The 18,292-nt window shown below is 39.7% G+C and overlaps 1 protein-coding gene across 2 annotated transcripts in view; it reads right to left on the bottom strand.

Annotated features, from left to right (window-relative positions):
* Positions 1 to 1,661: 1,661 nt before the first annotated feature.
* The window catches only part of IMPG2 (interphotoreceptor matrix proteoglycan 2), a 74,094-nt gene continuing 57,463 nt past the window's right edge, over positions 1,662 to 18,292 (bottom strand). The window contains exons 11-18 of one of the 2 annotated variants that reach the window (XM_033855873.2): positions 17,591 to 17,894; positions 15,185 to 16,488; positions 14,351 to 14,570; positions 9,054 to 9,264; positions 7,568 to 7,756; positions 6,022 to 6,223; positions 5,470 to 5,549; positions 1,662 to 3,508 (exon numbers count right to left, since the gene is read on the bottom strand). In XM_033855873.2, coding sequence (XP_033711764.1) covers positions 3,496 to 3,508; positions 5,470 to 5,549; positions 6,022 to 6,223; positions 7,568 to 7,756; positions 9,054 to 9,264; positions 14,351 to 14,570; positions 15,185 to 16,488; positions 17,591 to 17,894 — 2,523 coding nt within the window. In that variant the 3' untranslated portion in view covers positions 1,662 to 3,495. Of the gene's footprint in view, positions 3,509 to 5,465; positions 5,550 to 6,021; positions 6,224 to 7,567; positions 7,757 to 9,053; positions 9,265 to 14,350; positions 14,571 to 15,184; positions 16,489 to 17,590; positions 17,895 to 18,292 lie in introns of those variants that run through there. The other variant, XM_033855874.2, reaches the window with a different exon arrangement.

The raw sequence follows: 18,292 nt of genomic DNA, 5'->3' as shown, positions 1-18,292 counted from the left end.
TTTCTTGCCTTTTGGGAGGTCTGAGGTCTTCTGCCAGCGTTCAGTAGGTGTTCTGTAGGAGTTGTTCCACGTGTAGATGTATTTCTGATGTATCTGTGGGGAGGAAGATGATCTCCGCGTCTTTCTCTTCCGGCATCTTCCCCCTCTCTAACCTAGGGTTCTTTTTAAATCTCTATAAACTACTTATTTAAAAATGGTTTGTAAACCACTCATAGTTGCACCTAATCTGCTTGCTAGTCATTAAACACATATGACCCATTATCTCAAGCTAACTGAATATTGTAGAACAACTCTGCCTCAAGCACTCTTTGGTTTCGTGAGTAGTAAATGAGCAAGATATGGCCACAACATCAAAGAATTCAGTTTAGTGGGAGGTCAATGACATAAATAAAAAATTACAACACAGCCGTGGTGAATAGTGGAGTGGAAGCATATAAATGGTACAGAAAAAGGCATAAAATACAGGGGGGGGGTTTTGGAGGTTTCTTCAAAGGCCCACCTGCTTAAAATATGCAGATTCTTCCCCAAACCTGCCATGGTGAGTGCAATACTGACAGAGTTATTCATTTGGAATAATAAATTACTCCCAGAAATCCTACATACAATATTCATATTACTTGGAAAAGCATGATTCCTTAATATTGATTATTATATTAGCATGGATTCATTTGTACAGACAAAAAAAGTGAAACACAAGATATGTGTGTGTTTTGGTGAGAGGATAACTTAAACGTCATGGGACACAGTCCATCAAGGACTAGCTCAGAAGAGACATACATTCCAAAGAACCTAGAAAGTGGACCAGCGTGGTGAACACATGACCTAAGAGTAACTCAGGCTTGTCCTGACCAGACTTATTAAAAACAGGGTTATTACTCACTGTTTCTTCTAAAATTAGGTCACTAATTAATCTATCAATAGGCATTTATTGGACACATTTCTCCAACTTTGTGTTTTTTTAATACAGTCTTTAGAGTCAAATCAAGACCATCCTTCTCTTTCCTAAGACTCATTTAGGACTTCCTCACGGCCTCTTGCCAGCAAAACAACATGCAAACATAGGGAAAAAAAAAACAAAGTTGAGGTTTCTGATGCTGATGCTTAAGTAAGTGGTAGCTGACCTTCCCATGCAAACTTGCATCATACTGCTGTTATACCACGTTTATGTCTTCTTGTTCTCTTTTAAGACAGGACACCAATTCCATCTCTTGTTACAAGACAGCTGGTGCTAGCTACTCACCCCTAATCTTTCTTTAATCAACTCCATCCAGCTTTCCTTCCACCCCTGCCTTAAGCAAATGAGGAAAAAATGAAAGTTTCTAAGACTTTAAAAGACTAAAGTTCAAGCGAGGCCAAATAATAACTCAGCATTATTAACTATCAACAAAATTGGGGGCAACAATCGGGCTCTGGGTTTGTCTCCAATTCTCCAAGATCCTCACTACACAAAGGTTAATCAAAGAATGATTATCTTTCCCACACCATGCTCACATTGGGTAGGTGTATCTTTGAGTGGTAATTACAACTGAACTACTGCTACAATCTACAATGTTTTATTCTAATTGACAAAAAGAATGTAGGGAAATTCTTGAAAGAGAAGTTTATTAATAATGAAAATGGCACAGTTATATACATGAGAAAAAACCTTTCATATACATAAAGACTGTTAAATTTTTATTTCTAATTAGCTAGTATTAAGACTAGAGCATTTCAAGCAAACAGTACAGTAACATGAGCTTATCTGACCCATACTTTATGTACAGTGTCATTATAAACAAGATGAAAAAGAAAAATCCTTCATTATCCATACTCCACATTGAACATATATTATGGTCACTTCAGAATCATCACACAGTCTGAATACATAAATAATTATACCTTTATTCTCTGATATCATGGTTACATTTTTCCTATTTATTCCCTTAATCACTAAAGAAGAAATTATATATGTGAAGAAAAAAAAGTCAGGGTAAGGAATCATTTAAACCTGGCTGTAGCTACAAATTGTGTGTTCTAACTTGTGTCTTATTACCCCGAGGGGAGTGATTTAACCTGTATCTTGTTAACTCATAGGGACAGTATAAGGTTTTACAAAATGCATGACTCAAGAAAATTTCTAGGTAGATTCGTTACTTCAATTACTTTCTAGTACCCTCCCACCTTCCCACCTCTAGCCAGGATCTTCTGTGGAACACAATGCAACTGATTTTAGGATTGGGACCTTCACACCATTTTTCTGCATTCATTGCACACTTGGGAATAGAATGAGCTAGGATGCATAACTCACTGCAGCTGGATTGTAAATCTGAAAGGCTGGCCCCACCCATCCTACTGGGAATTGTTACAAACATCTTAAGAGAAAAAAAAAAAGACCCATATTTTTCTTGGCTAAAATATCTCAATTTAATAAAGATAACTTATTCTCCTAAATCAGCAGTTTTCTTATGGAGTAAATATGTTACCTTCTTTTCCCATTTCAAAATGAAAATTCAACTCACGGGCTAATAGATGTCAAAGTATCCATTATTGAAAACATGGAAATGACACAAAGATACCAGCTGCCTAAAACTCATGAAATGGAAGAAGGCAAACTTATAAAACAAGCATGCAAGTAAATAACTAAATCAGGTATCGTATTTGAGCCAACATGGTTTGAGAGCCTACAAAGAATATTTATGCAATTTACATCTTTTTGTCAGAAGTAATATTAAGTCAGCGTCGTTCAACTATATTAAAATTTACTATGTGGTAAAAGGCAGGGGGAGGGGAGCAGCCAAGCCATAATGACCAGATACTGCAGAAAAAAAAAAAGAAGAGGTGGGAATAAAATCATGTAAAACCTGCACTTGTTTTATTATGTAAAGTAAATGGGACTTTAGGGCACATAAATGTGAACAAATACCCTTAAAACATATTTATTTATTTATTTATTTTTGGCTTCATTGGGTCTTTGTTGCTGTGCGTGGGCTTTCTCCAGTTGCGGCGAATGGGGGCTACTCTTCATTGTGGTGCGTGGGCTTCTCATTGCGGTGGCTTCTCTTGTTGCGGAGCATGGGCTGTAGGCGCACAGGCTTCAGTAGTTGTGGCACATGGGCTCAGTAGTTGTGGCTTGCGGGTTCTAGAGAGCAGGCTCAGTAGTTGTGGTGTACGGGCTTCATTGCTCCGCAGCATGTGGGATCTTCCCAGACCAGGACTCGAATCCATGTCCCCTGCATTGACCGGTGGATTCTTAATCACTGTGCCACCAGGGAAGCCCCATACAGTTTTGATTCCCTTTAAGTACAGCTTTTGGTCTTTGTGGGTATAAAAACCATCACATCTCTTACTATATTCTAAAATTTTAAACTAGAAAAAAATATTTGTGTCCCAAATTTAATTTTTTTGATAGAAAACGCTTCTTTCAACAGAGTTCCAAACCCAAGTTAATTATATGACGTAGGTAATGAGTGATCTCCATCTTCTCTAGGCTTCTAATCAGTTGCAAAATAGTTTTGGTTAAAGCTCTTCCCTGCCATGAAAAAAACAAAGAGGAATTAATTGGAAAAAATCCAGAATGTACTGAAATGCACTTTTGTTGTAATATATCATCAAGCTATAGTCCTAAAATCACCAATACCTTCTTTCTTTGCAGGAAAGCTGTCCTGTGCTTTGCTAAGTTAAAAAAAAAGAATCCAATCTACAGAGACTATGTAATACTTTTACTGAATCCTAAATCAAGCCCATTAATATTTTCTTTTTTTTTTTTAACATCTTTATTGGGGTATAATTGCTTTATAATGGTGTGTTAGTTTCTGCTTTATAACAAAGTGAATCAGTCATACATAAACATATGTTCCCCATTAATATTTTCTTGAGCTACTGGTAGATGAAAACTCCGGACTATGTGAAAACTGAAAATGTTGTATGGATTATGTACCTAACATTTTTTCAATGCCATCTTCCCACTGTGAACAACCCCCTTATAGTGTCTGTGTGAACATTCTTTTGTTTCACTGGATCTTCTTGTTTAAATCTTCTTTGTTACATGAATTTTTAAATAATTTTAATGCCAAACAGTTTACCAGAAGAAAGTGAAACATGTAGTCCATCTGTCTGTCCCTAATTAGGCTCTCCTGGATCCTTTCTTTGGATTTCTTAGCCTAGATGAGATGCATTTGTAATTCATGGAACGCAGATGGCTCTGAGGGGCTTAGGAAAGATAAAAAACATCAGTCACGTTCTTTCTATTGGATACCACGGAAGTGGAGCCATAGGCCATCTGCTGGCTAGAGATGCCGAGATAAGCAGGTATCCTGGTCTAAAAGGCAGAGTCCCAGTAATATTGCTCTGATAGCATTCAAGCAAGGTTGGCAGCAACTCCCATGGGCTAATAAGTCAGATGTTTAAAGGAGTCTCTACCATGCAAATGGAATTAGAAAAGCGTCTTCTTTAGTTTCCTTTGATGTCAATTTGTCCCTTCCTATCAGAGGAACCATGCATGAGGGGCTGTCTATCAGAAAAAGGGGATTTGGAACAAAGGGGCAGAGGTTCCAATCAGAACCACATGTGTTATCCTGACCCTTTATCAATTTCTGCTATAAGCAGGCATGAATTGCTCTGGTTTTTCTCTTCTAAAAACCTGGTGCCATCACCTGGCCTGGGTGAGACCCATCCATGAGGAAGCACCTTTGTGAGGGCAGCTGTAGGACCAAATATCAAAGCCAAATTATAATCCCACCCACTACACTCAAGTAACATCTATAAATGTTCTCTTTACAAGATTATTGTATTTTTGTAACCTAAGTCTGGTTATGGATCCTGAGGAACAAGGGGAAAAAAACTACAGACACTTGCCCAAAATGCATGCTAAAAAAAGTAATGGAAAAAGGTAGATTGAAAAGTAAAATGAACCTGCTGTATAGCACAGGGAACTCTACTTCACTTCGCTGTACAGTAGAAACTAACACAACATTGTAAAACAACTATAGCCCCCCCCAATTTTTTTTTTAAAAAAAGAAAAGATGAACTTAATAAAAGCAAGGGACACACTTTAATGAGATTTGTCTCATTCAAAGCATACTTTAAAGTATCTACAGAGATGGAAAAGGAAGTATATGTTAAAATATGTGAGGATTTACAGCTATTCAAATGGGTGACATCTATATTAATAAGAAAATATGACAGAGCCAGGGAGCTCTAGGCCAGAACAGAGTGTCTTTTGTTTTCAATCTTCTCCGGCATTTGCTGTCATCATGATCTTGAGTAAGTCCCTCCATCTTTTTGAGGTTTCCTTTCCTCATTCATAAAACTTAAATAAGAAACATTCAACTTATAAAGGCATTAGGAGGAATAAATGAGGTAATCTGTGTGGATGTGTATTAATTGAAAAGAACTCAACAAACATTGGTTACCAACAAAACCCATGTCACAGGGACAGGAATTAAGTATTCATGCTTGTGGCACTAACTCTAAGGCAAACTTAACGCTTACATTTGATGTTCTCTCACAAAAGCTGCAAACTCAGGATCCCTGGCATACAGTTCCAAAATTCTCATTCTTTCTTGAATTTCCTTTAAAAAAAAAAAGAAGAAGAAAGAAAAGGAAAAGAAAGTTTTTCTACATTGCATTAGAAAAACTTTAACAGCTTTTTAAAAAAGAGGTCTAATTTTTATAAGAGATTGTGGCTTTCTGAACTATCCAGGGGAGAGCTATAGAAAACAATGGCCTTTTCAGAAAAATGGAAGGTGTGGCTACTACATGAACTGCTCTGAATAACCCAGACATATATTTCTAAGGAGGGGGGGTGGAGGGAGAGAGCATTTGCTATTAATGATAAAGGACCCACTGGGTGGGAAATAAGGACAGCGCAGAATTGTATACCCTCTACATATCACATCGACTGGGAGATAGCATGAGGTAAAAAACTAATCATGAAATAATTTTCAACCTTTCTTGCAACCTACTGTACACACACACACACACACACACACACATACACACACACACCCAGAAGAGCAGCAACAGAAAAACCAAGTTTCCTACCTCTCTGGAAAGCTCACTGTTCTCATACATTTGTCTGATTTCTTCCCTGCTCAGACCAGCAATCATCTCTCTGCCTGTGGAGCTGTAGAAGGGCCGCTGAGGGTAGGGTCCTTCGTACTGCTCGAGATCAGCCCCGTGACTTTCAAACACGGGGTTGTGCTTTACAGCTCTTTCCACAGACGAGAGGCTGTCAGGCTGCCTGCTGGAGCCACAAAAAGAAAAGTATGATTGAATCAGGTTCTTCGTTGGATGCTCAACTACTTGGAAGACTATTAACCTGGAGCAAGATTTCTGTTGAGGAAGAAAAGGAGGCTAACTGGATACCAATGGGGGACGAGGAGAGGTGACTGTGAAAAATATCCAGATCAATCTCAAAAATTATTTACCACGTGTTATCATTATTATCTCCTCAACTATCTGGTAAGTGCCTGTGGAACTGTTCCAAGTCTCCTTCATCTTTATTTGCCCCACAGTGCCTGGCACCCAATAAATGCTGATGGGGAAATGTGTCTGCCAACAGTATTTCATTAAATGAATACAGCTCCATTATTCCCAGGGTAGATAAACCACACAAAGAATCTACTAGAAATAGAAATACAGGGGAGAATGGGCTTCAGTTAAATTCATTTCAGGTCTACAAATATGTGCTGAGCATTGATTATATGCCTAGGAACATTCTAGATGCTGATGGTACAAAGAATTGTTGGAATCTCTCCAGAATGAGACTGCGGTCTAATGCAAAGTCAGACCCAATACAAAGTATAAGAACAATATGGAATTATGTCCTGGGTGCTCTAGGAACCTAGGAGAGGTGTCTCCTGGGCCTAAGCCAGAGGATGAGGGGAGGTAACCTAGACCCGAAGCAGACCTGGAAGCACAGAAACAAAGTACAGCCCGGGATTGTGATCATATTACAACTCAAAAGGTCCTTGGATCGCTTAGTCTAGCAAGTAGAACCAGTTTTATTTCCTTTGTTAATGAAGCTATGCTCAACTAAAAAGAGAACCAGATTCCATTTCTTGTCAGATTCTTATCTAGATTTAAAGTCTGGCTAATTACCACTGGAATGAGCCAAAGGGGAAGGAACTAACAGATCTGGTCCTCACATAGGGCCTCCCCTCATCTCTATCACCCTTCCAACCCCTCCCCCACCGTGACCTTCAGTGTGCAGTGAGATTCATGCGTGCCTCCCCGACTGTGCTAATGTTCATGCAACTAGCTAGAACGTCTCCCACCCACCCCCTGCAGCAAACATCTACTCTTTGGTCCAGCTAAATACCATAGCCATCATTAAAACTTCTAAGATGTCCTCCCCTAGGCAAAACAAATTCATTCTTCATCTAGGCACCCTAGCAGCGTGTTCAAACTGTTGCTTATGTTTGTTTCCAATCTGACACACTTTGAGGACAGGGACCCTGTCTTTATTCAACTTTATAGCCCTCTCCCCTCCACGCTGATCCTTTCCAGTATTTGGCACACAGGAAGTACAAAATGAATGAATAAAAGGAATATTTTAGTCTATCAGAGAGCAATTTTCCGTACTTACCTGAAGGGTCTCTCTCTTTCTCTCCTAACATATCGAGCTTGAAGAGTCCTGATGAGGAAGAAGACGAAAGCAGAAGAAATGAGGACAAGTCCAACCATGGAGGCGATGGTGATGCCTATCACCAAGGGCTCGGACACAAACTCCTCACAGTGCTCACCTCGATACCACCAGTTCTCGCCCACCCGGCACCTGGAACGAGAAGTGACCAAGCCCCAAAATGGAATCACTCTGCTGAAAGTAACAAGTAACAGCAGAACCTACAGTGGGACTGAGAACAGGTAGAGAAATAAATGCTGACCACATGAAGCTTCAGTAAAGAGGTTAAACGGTAAGATTTAAGGCTATGCATGAGACCTGGCACAGACCCAGGAGGTCCTCAATGACTACTTGTAAAGACTGAATAAAAGACTGACTAGACTTAAAGAAAGTCAACTTCCTTATTATGGATAATGAAAAACAGGCCCGGGAAGGAAAACGACTGGTGTTGGATCACACAATTAGTCAGCAACAGAGCTGGTCTAGAACCCAGGTCCCTAGACTCCTCACGTCCTTCCATCACACTGCAGAGATCCTCCAAACCACAAGGCCACCCACTTGTGCAAAAATATCTTCAATTCCCAGAGCAGCAATCACTGCTTTTCAAAATCATATTCATTTCTCTGGAAATCAAGAGACTATTTTTCCTCTTAGTTTTCTAGCTAAACTTTACACATAGAAAAGTGTGAGTCATTTCCAACTATTTCTTCTGTTTTTGGCATCCATGCCAACATTTGCCCTTTTTGAAATTCACAAATTGTCCTCTTATTGATGTTTCCCTGGCTTATTCTCAGCATTCTCTCCTTTCACACCATGTGACTTTGGTTGGATGTGGTTGGGAGGTTGATTTGCTCTGCTCTTTTTAAGGCGAGTGACCAGGGAAGGCTACCTGAATCTGCTCATTTGCCTGCTGCATTTTCTTTGCTTCTACCTTTAAAAAATAGATCTTAGATACTTAAAATATATTTGTCACAATTTTAAATACTTGCTTTTCTTTATTTTTGAATATTCAGTAGGACCAAGAGCAGCCCAAAGCTGTTAAGAACATAATTCAAATAGAACAATAAAACAACTCTGTTTCAGATACAGTGTAAAGTGTCGATCATATGCCTAAACCTAATTTGATCACCAATTGCCTTGTTATCACCACTAAGAACCATAACACAAAAATCCCCAACTACTCTAAGTACTCTCTGTAGGACACTAGGCAATGTTTTTCTTACAGCTCCCTAAGAGCATAAGATAAAATAACCCACTGAACTGGGTATAATCCAGGCCTATGAACTGACTCAGTCCTCACAGGAGGACTCGATGGCACCCATCTATTTCCTAGATATAACTTCTATAATAAATATTGCTGTGATCGTCCTAACATTATAGGCGCAGATCCCTTTTCTTCAGAGGAAGTATCTCTAATCTTGTGAAGCCAAAATCTCTAACTATAGCATACCTACAAATGGCCCCATGCCCAGGCATGATGTCACACTTTCCATCATTCAAGCAGAAGTCGGGCTGTAGGTCACAGAGACTCTGACAGGGCAGTTCTTCCACACTCAGGTACCCAGGGTAGCATCTGCACTCTGCTTCTCCACTCCAGGGGTTGACCAAACACTCGGAAAATTCATTGCATGCTTGAAACTTGCAAGGGTTGGCTTGATCACCTAAAACATCAAGCAAACCAGAAAACGATACAAGGAAAGGCAAAACACAGGAATTGGGGTACATGAAACCCCTCCACTACGGCTCCCCCATCCAAAGTACCGGGAACATCCAATCCCCTTCCTGAATCACTGAAATACAACACCACCATCCACACCACAAAAAATTTCTGATTCATCCTTGATTGATGAGCTTTTGTCAAATTTCTCTGAAACTCAGAGCCAAACCATAAAACCCAATGACCTGGGTGAGCCTCTACCTGTTTTATGTAGGAAGCATGTAGAAGCTTTAAAATCCATGTAATTGTAGATCTAAATTAAACAGTTTTCAGTACCGTTCATTTCCACCAACCTTATCCTTCTGTCATCCTCCTCCACGCTGCACATGATGCTACATGCCCCACCCCCAGCCCACCCCACCGAGAACATGGATGGAGAGACAGTATCCAGAGTAGAACTGGTGGAAGCCTCAGGGATGCGTATAGCCCAATAAGAGCAGCCTAAGAACATTGGAGATTAGTGAAAGCTAATGTCAGAAAAACAAATCAGCCCTGCACCTCCTCAGGCCATTCCCAACAGTATTTTAGCTTCAGTGATTTCATTTTTCATTGATGGGATGAGAGAAAGTGACATTTTCTTAAATTAATTAGGACACACAAACCAGTCAAAAATGATAAAAGACATTGACCATGGATGGGCCTTCCATCCTACCATGGTTCCACTGTATGTTCTTCACTGGTCAGTGACAATCTCTGAATTGCAAATGGTGACAAGGATACCACAAAAAGAGGAAATAACTGTAAATGACCCATAAACTCATCTGTATGAAAAAGCATAAGAATTAGCCAGAAGACAAAGGGGAGGTTAAAAAACAAAGAGCATAGTCTCTCAGTTTCCAGATATTCCAGATAAATTAATATTGCTCTCAGAGTCAATGATTTCCTTGCTACTGTGAAAATTAAAGACATTTTGCACGAATCTGTGGCCTTGGAGTTTGTAGGATCTCCGCGGCTGATCTTTCTTAGCCCTATGTAGGAATGGGGAGAGATACTGGGTTGAATAGTATCCTCCCAAAATTCATGTCCACCCAGAACCTCAGAATATGACTTTATTCGGAAATAGGGTCTTTGTAAATGTAATCAAGTTAAGATGAGGTCATACGGGATTAGGTTACTGCTAGTCCAATACCTGGTATCCTTATAAGAAGAGGGAAATTTGGACACAGAGACACAGACACACAGTGAAGAAGGCCATATAAAGACAGAAGCAGAGACTGGAGTGATGCATCTATAAGCCAAGGAGTGTCAAGGATTGCTGGTGAACACCAGAAGCTAGGAAGAGGCAAGATAGGATTCTTTCCTAGAGCTTTCAGAGGGAACACGGCTCTGCCAACACCTTGATTTGGATTTCTAGCCTCCAGAACTATGAGAGAATAAATTTCTTTTGTTAGAAGCCACCCAGTTTGTGATCCTCTGTTACAGCACCCTAGGAAACTAATACAGGAGACCAATAATAAGATGCTCATATAACAAGAAGAGCACACAAATGTGCTGACAGATGGCAGTTTCTACAAGGGAAATACACAGCAGGACTCGACTGTGTATTTCCTAAGTCTTCACATCCTTACCCTGGTATTCATTCTGTGACTTTTTAATCAGAAAATAATCTAATCCTGGCCTAGCAGTGAGGTACAGAAGTGTATATAGGGGGTGGGAAGGATGATATTGCACAGTCCCCCTTTGTTGATGGAAATTCAAGAATTTCTGAGACACTACATGTTAAAACAAATTAAGCAAGAGACAAGTCAGTCTTATCTTTAGCCAACCTTCAGATAAAATAATAGTTTAATCTGAAGGTTTTTAACTAAAAATATACAAGAAATAGGAAAATTCTATTTAAAAATTCTAAAACTTTGTGACCATTCCATGGGTGTGGGTGAGTGTCTAGGGAAAGGAAAAACAGAATCCATAAGAGGAAAAAGATACATGCTGCTCCCTTTTGATCCCGGATCAAGGAGAGAGACCAAGACCAATATTTTAATCATGTGAATAAAAGACTGGAGTTTTAAAGTTGATTTTTAGTCTTTTGTGCAGGTTAAAGGTGGAGGCCCAGAATAGATAGCTCTTTGTTTGGAAGAGTACTTTAATGACTTTATGGGAAAACAAAGGTAGACTTGGAGCTAATCTTGGGATGGGAGACAGGGATCTAAACTGTAGAATGAATTACACTCTGGTTTTCCAGGGACAGGCTAAGAGAAGGATTGATGGGTCCCGGAGAATGAGAGTAGAGGAAATGTGAAGAAGGTCTGGAAATACAGCCAGAGTGGCCAGAGTAACATGGTAGCTGACTTAGTCCTGGAGAAAAAATTGTCCATTAAAAGACACCCTTGAAAGGGTGGCTGAGAAATTTTTGGATATTTACACCTAACAGTAATCTCCTGTGCTACAATAAAAATTCCTCCATCACCCTCATATCATCAACAAATACCTGATGGAATCAACTGCCTTGTGTTAGAGGTACTTTGGGAAAGTAAAAACATGGGACCATGATCTGTGTTGGATTAACATAAAGAACAACCACAAGGGTCAAGACAAATGTGAGATTGGAAATTCAGCAGAAGGAAATCAGAGCTGGAGATGATTAAGAGACAGTTAAGTTCCCTGATAATTCCTAGAGATATTAGGGGTTGAGGGCCATGGATGCAGGTTTTACACTGCACACGGGAGAGACTAATGCAAATTCATTTGAATATTAAGGAACAAGGTGACCCTATAAACCTGGATGATTTGGCATAGAGCTGACATGTGAGTTACATACAAAACTGAGGTAAATGCACTTATTTATGTACTTCCCTTTAAAAAGAAGTGGGTAGGGCTTCCCTGGTGGCGCAGTGGTTGAGAGTCCGCCTGCCGATGCAGGGGACACGGGTTCGTGCCCCGGTCCGGGAAGATCCCATGTGCCGCGGAGCGGCTGGGCCCGTGAGCCAGGGCTGCTGGGCCTGCACGTCCGGAGCCTGTGCTCCGCAACGGGAGAGGCCACAACGGTGAGAGGCCTGCGTACCACAAAAAAAAAAAAAAAGAAGAAGAAGTGGGTAGACTTTTGCAAAAGTTTTATAATCATCACTGCTTGCATTTGTATGGCTAGTCAAATGTTTTTATACATGCTATTTGTTTAATCCTTAGAATAGCCCCATGAAATACACAGGCCAGGTAACATTATCCCCATTTGCTATATGAGGGAGTAAGGCTCAGAGATAAAACAGCTCACCTAGGATCACACAAATAATAAATGGCAGAGCAGAGGCAAGAAATCAGGCCTTCCAAATTATAATTAATTGCTTCTTCCACTACACCACATGGCAAAGAATGTGCAAATGTCCTTAAAGAACTCAAGTGGCAAAAGATTTGGCTATAGGGGGATTAGCTAAATCATTTTCCTCACTTTCAGTGAATAACGGTCCTTCAAGGATTTCAAAGGAAAGAATGTTTGCTTCTTTCCCGGTTAAAGAATAGGGCTGGCTTCCAAACCAGTCTGAGAGTGAAAAGCACTGGAGAAACACAAACCCAGACATTCCACCTTACTCCTAAGCAAAACCACTGTCCTCTGGTATATAGAAGGTAAAAAAGAACAAAGGTTTGAGGATCCAGCAGTACCCTCTGCATCCAAGTCTTCCAAATAAAAACAATGGTTCATTTCACTCATTCACAGTATTTTTGAGTACATTCTACATGCAAGACACTGTGCGAGGTTTTGGCTACCAAGTGGTTAATAAAATAAAGTCTCAGTCCTTGTGGATAGTTCAACTGGGCAAAATAGCTATTTAGCAAGTATGTGCATAAGTTACCATGATTACAATAGTTATAAACTCTACAGAGGGAAAAGAACCAACCTAGATTATGGGTGAGTCAGTGAAAGTCCTGAGGAAGAGACATTTGAACTGAGGCATAAAGGGTAAGCAGAAGTCAGCCAAGAGGGGAAAGAGATTCAGGCAAAGAAGACAGTATGTGCAAAAAGCTTCAAGTCAAGATAAGTTTTGGAAATCTAAGGAACCCAAAACGAGCTAATTTGACTAGAACATAGTGAGAAAAGAAGTTAGTTTCATTGGACGATACTGGGGAAGAAGACAGGGACCAGGCCTGTGGCTACTGAACCAGGCAGCCATTGAAAGTATTTCAAGCAGAAAAGTGAAATAATCTGATTATTTAGAAAGAGCACCCTGGCTACTGTCTGGAGAATGAATGGGAAGGTATGGGAGTGCGGGAAAAAGAGAGGTAGTGGAGAAACTGGTCCAAATGAGAGATGATGATGGCTTGGCCTAAAGTAGGGGAAGTGAAGACAGAGAAAAACACATAGATTTGAGATATATTTAGAATTCAGAATCAATGTCAGTTTGTGAGTGACTGAAAGGGGTGATGGAAACTGAGATATCAGAATGACTTTCCAGGTTTCTGGCTTCAGTAGCTGAGTGGATACAGCTTCCATTTATCAAGATAGTAAAGCTGAGAGAGGTAAATTTAGTTGGAAGGTATGCAGATATGGAAAACAAGGGCTCAGTCTTAGCCTAAGGGCTTAGTCTAAGCTTGATATACATAGTATATATCCAAGTTGAGATAATCAAGTACATAGTTACATATTGATTCTGGAGCTCAGAAGATAAGTCTGATCTGCATATAGAAATGTGGAGAGTTACTGACATTTATATTAGGCTTACAATAATGGAAATTGATAAAACAACGTAGGAAAATAACATAGAAGGCAAGAAAGGCCAAAGCTATTGGGCTTGGCAGCGTAGAGATGTAATAAGAACAGATCCATGGATAAGTAAAATAGAGAGCCAGATACAGCAGGTAGAAAAGGAAATGGGAGGTAAACATGTAAAGCCAAGTGTGGACAATCCTTTTGAAAAGAGAATGATATTGACATCCTTGGAAGAGATATTTTACTAATTATCAAGACGTGGAAAATTTGTCAGACATAGTACTCTTTTACCTATAAGTATTGAATTCATCTTGACTCAGTGTAGAAGAAACTACACAAGAATAATAACGAGGTTCCACTAAGAAACCACCATAGTATTTAATATCATTACCTGATTCCACATCGAGGGAGTATTTATCAATAGCCAAGTTCATGGTTTGGTAAGCAGTGGTGCAAAAGTCTTCCAGAATCACGTATACAGTATTGGTGACATTAGGAGGGACAGACTTGGCGAACTTCATTCGGCTGTTCACCACAATACTGCCATTTCTGAAGTTCAGGATTTCTAAATTCTGGAACCCAGTGAGATTTGACTGGAGATAGGGAACCAGCTACAATACACAAAAATTGGTCAGTTTATTGACAAAGTTTTGCATTTTGTTCAATACATACTGAAAACAAAGATGAACCCCTCCACTTTTCCAAATTGTATTCTATTTATGTTATTTAAACTGTTCATCAACAAAAGTATGAATTGTGAATTATTTGCGAGTCATGAGGTTTCAGTGTTATTTACGAACCCCATGGAACTCACAGACAGTTTTAGACATCAGAGAGTTTATTCTGTTTCACTAAAGGATCGTGACAGTGAAGGCATTACAGGTACCCACAAAGCACTGGTCTCACAATAAAATGTGAATATAAATCTTAAACTTGTATCGGTCCCAGAAATTATATAATACAATATCCAGTATCTAAGTTACAATAGCCAAGAATACAATATCCAAGTGTGGCTCATACCATTTTGTGTTTTCCGTTTCTTGTAACCACCTGTCTCATTATTTTCCTATGAACCCTAGGCCATTACAGTATTTGTAGATGATAGGAAATGAAAATCCATAGCAGACCACACTTTCCTTGGCTCAGATCTCATGCTCTGGGGGGAAAGAGGGGTGGTTCATACACGATTATTCACTAATGCCTGTATTTCACTTCTTATGCTTACCAGTTCTAAGAATCTTTGCTCCAGGGCTTTATACTCCAAAGAGTTTTTATTAAACAGATCTTCTGAAAACATCATGTTAGTCACTCTGAGGCTGAAGAAAACCACCAAAGCTCCTGCGGCTTGGGTATGACTCAAGTCTTCACTTTTTGTTGGCTGAGCCACAATAGCCATCTCTGTGGAGTGAATACTTGTAGACATTTCCACATAACCACCAACCTTGCCATTTTCCTCTGGGATTAGCTCAGGATGATAGTAATCTGTGCCTATCTGGTCCAATTCTAATGAAATATCCTGTACGCCCATAATGACTTCATCTTCCAGCAGGGTGGAACTTGTGGTTGAAGGCAATTTGGTAGACTGTGTCATGGAAGCTTTCAACCAGAGCTTGTCAGTACTCTGTGGTGTACTTGCCAATGTGTCTCTGGACAGTTTCTCTAGGGGAGAAGTTCTTACCCAAACTACATCTGATTCTGGCAATATGGTCCACAAAGGTTGCACATCTGGCTTCACTACTGAAATCTTGCTGTCAAACCATTCACGGTTGGATGACTCTGTAGTTTGTTCCATATCCTCCTTTAGAAAGGGTTCTTCTTGAATTGGTTTATCAGTAGAAGCAGAGATTGCTGCAGATGTCAGTAGAGGAGGTGATTTGGTAATTGAATAATAGTCAATGTCAGGTACTTCTGATGTGTGCTTGGATAGAACTGGAGATGCAGATTGAGTTGTGGTCTCTGCAAAGATGGACGCAGTAGGTCCACCAAGGGTCTCATCCTCTGCAAAGTTTGTGGATCTATCAAAATGTCCATATTTTGAATGCTCAGTACTTTGATCTATGGAATCTATTCTGTCATCTATAACTAGTTTCTCATCTGTATCCTCAGTTGGCAAAAGTAAATCCTCTGAATCCTCAACTTCAAGCCATGACTTGGAAAATGGTTCAGTGCTCTTCTCTAATGAAGTCTTGCTCCATGGCCAAGTAATCAGACCTACCTTTTGCCCAGACCCTGAACCTAAACCACTCTCAAATATGAACTCTTTCTCCATAGATGTGTCTGGCATCCAAGTGCTCGCTTCTAATTGGCCTTTGACTTTGGAGGCCAAAGAGTCCATGCCAAAAGGCGTAGTTACTTCTTTAGCAAGAATATCAAATGGGACAGAGGAGACCGGATATGGTGAGGATGTCAAAGACACCCCAGAGTCTTCCATGGATGGTATTATTTCTTTTGGCATAGGACGACTAAATGGGCTTGAAGGCAGTGGATCAATAGAAAGAAAATCTTCTGACCCTTTAACTTTAGTTAATCCTAAAAATAGAGTTTACCATTAATTAATCTACATAGATGCCAAAATATATTCCCAGTCCTCCTAATAAAACCAGCTACCCATTTTTCCCCATTAGATTACGACAGACAGTTGCTGACTTTTACTTTGCCAAATCCAGCAAACAACAAGAAGGTATGATTATGTTTTTGTGATACGGTACAGTCACTCATGATTATAACCCCCTTAACTGAGGATAACAAGACATCAGGTACTGAAAAAATTCATCTTCAAACACGTGATTATTTTTACTCCCTGAAAATAAAGAACTGCTGGTAGTCATACTGACAACAAAGAGTGAATCTAGTAAAAACTTAGGAAGAAAATTCCCTAGGAAAATTCCCAAGGAATTTCCATCTCCTTGTTATGTTTATTTTTTTTATTTTTGGCCACGCCATGCAGCTTGTGGGATCTTAGTTCCTCGACCAGGGATTGAACCTGGGCCACAGCAGTGAAAGTTCTGAGTCATAACCACTAGACCACCAGGGAACTCTCCCTTATTATGTTTATTATCCATCAGCCTTCAGGTTCACCCAATGTTCAAAATCCTAGACTCATTACTTATATCTTTGTTCATCTTCCTCTTTCACATATACTCCATCCCTGAGTCACATCCCACAACAGCTAAATCAGCTACTTGACTTTCATTTCTTAATCTCTGCTGTAGCTGCCCTAGTTCAAGCCTGATACAAGCTAAAAATCTCTACTGGCCCCCAATTAATCCTATTAAAAGATACTGGAATAATCTTCTTTGAGGCTGTTTGTTTACCACTCAAATATTCAAGTAAGAAGAGTAGTTCTTAAATAGTAATATAATTAAATTATAAATTCTTTAACAAGACCTTCAAAATATCTATTAGGTGATCCCAGCCCAGCCCACAAGTTCATTTCTAATTATTTACCTATTTGGATGCTCCCTTCCAACCAATTAAAGCTGATTGTTCCCTTTCTCACACAACTTTCCCAAGACATTTCCTCCTAATGAATGCTGCCATGCTTTTCTCCTAACCCTAGTCTCTCGCTCTCTTCAAAACCTTTGTCATCTGATACAATAAAGAAGTACAAAAAGTCATTAGAATTCCTTACCATCTTCTAATGAGTGAGACCCAGAAGTCCTTTCTTCAGAAGCCACAGGCAAGCCAGTCTGAAGCACTGCTGGGGTGACAGAATGAAGAGTCAAGCTGCTAACCTCTAAAACCTCTGGGGAAGAACTGAGGCTCATCTTCGAGGGAAAGGCTAATTTGGGTGCAGACACTAAATCACCCAAAGGGCTTTCTGACCAGAGTTCCCTGCCAGTGGTTGAAGGAGGACCAGAGCTGAAATCAAGTGGTGAAATACTGCTCATGGTGAATTCATCTGCTGAGGGCCATTCAGCTTGAGGGGTATTATCCTGGAGGGGCAAAAAGAGGCTAAATCATATCATAGATAAAAGAAACACATAAAAATAATTTCAAATACCATCTATCTATCTACATTCCTGGATTTTCTAGGGACAAAAAGGCAATGTAATATTGGGGGAGGGAAGGGGAGTATGGGCTCTAGAATCAAACAGATCCATAATTAAATCCTAATTCAACCACTTACTAGTTGGAAAATCTAGAGAAAAATCATGTATCGCTTGAATCTCACCTGGAAAGTGGGAATAGATGAGATAATATATTTAAAAGATCCCAAACAAAGTGAGTTTGTGAGAGAAAATATTGTTTGCCTTGCTTTAGATGGTTCCTTTCCCTCTGTCTTATTAGCTTAAATACTTTAAATACATAGATGTTACTAATATCTGTAATT

The sequence above is a fragment of the Tursiops truncatus genome, chromosome 4 (genome assembly GCF_011762595.2).
Source record: "Tursiops truncatus isolate mTurTru1 chromosome 4, mTurTru1.mat.Y, whole genome shotgun sequence".
NCBI lineage: Eukaryota > Metazoa > Chordata > Mammalia > Artiodactyla > Delphinidae > Tursiops > Tursiops truncatus.
Note: the sequence above shows the minus strand (reverse complement) of the source record. Positions and strands in the feature narration are given on the sequence as shown.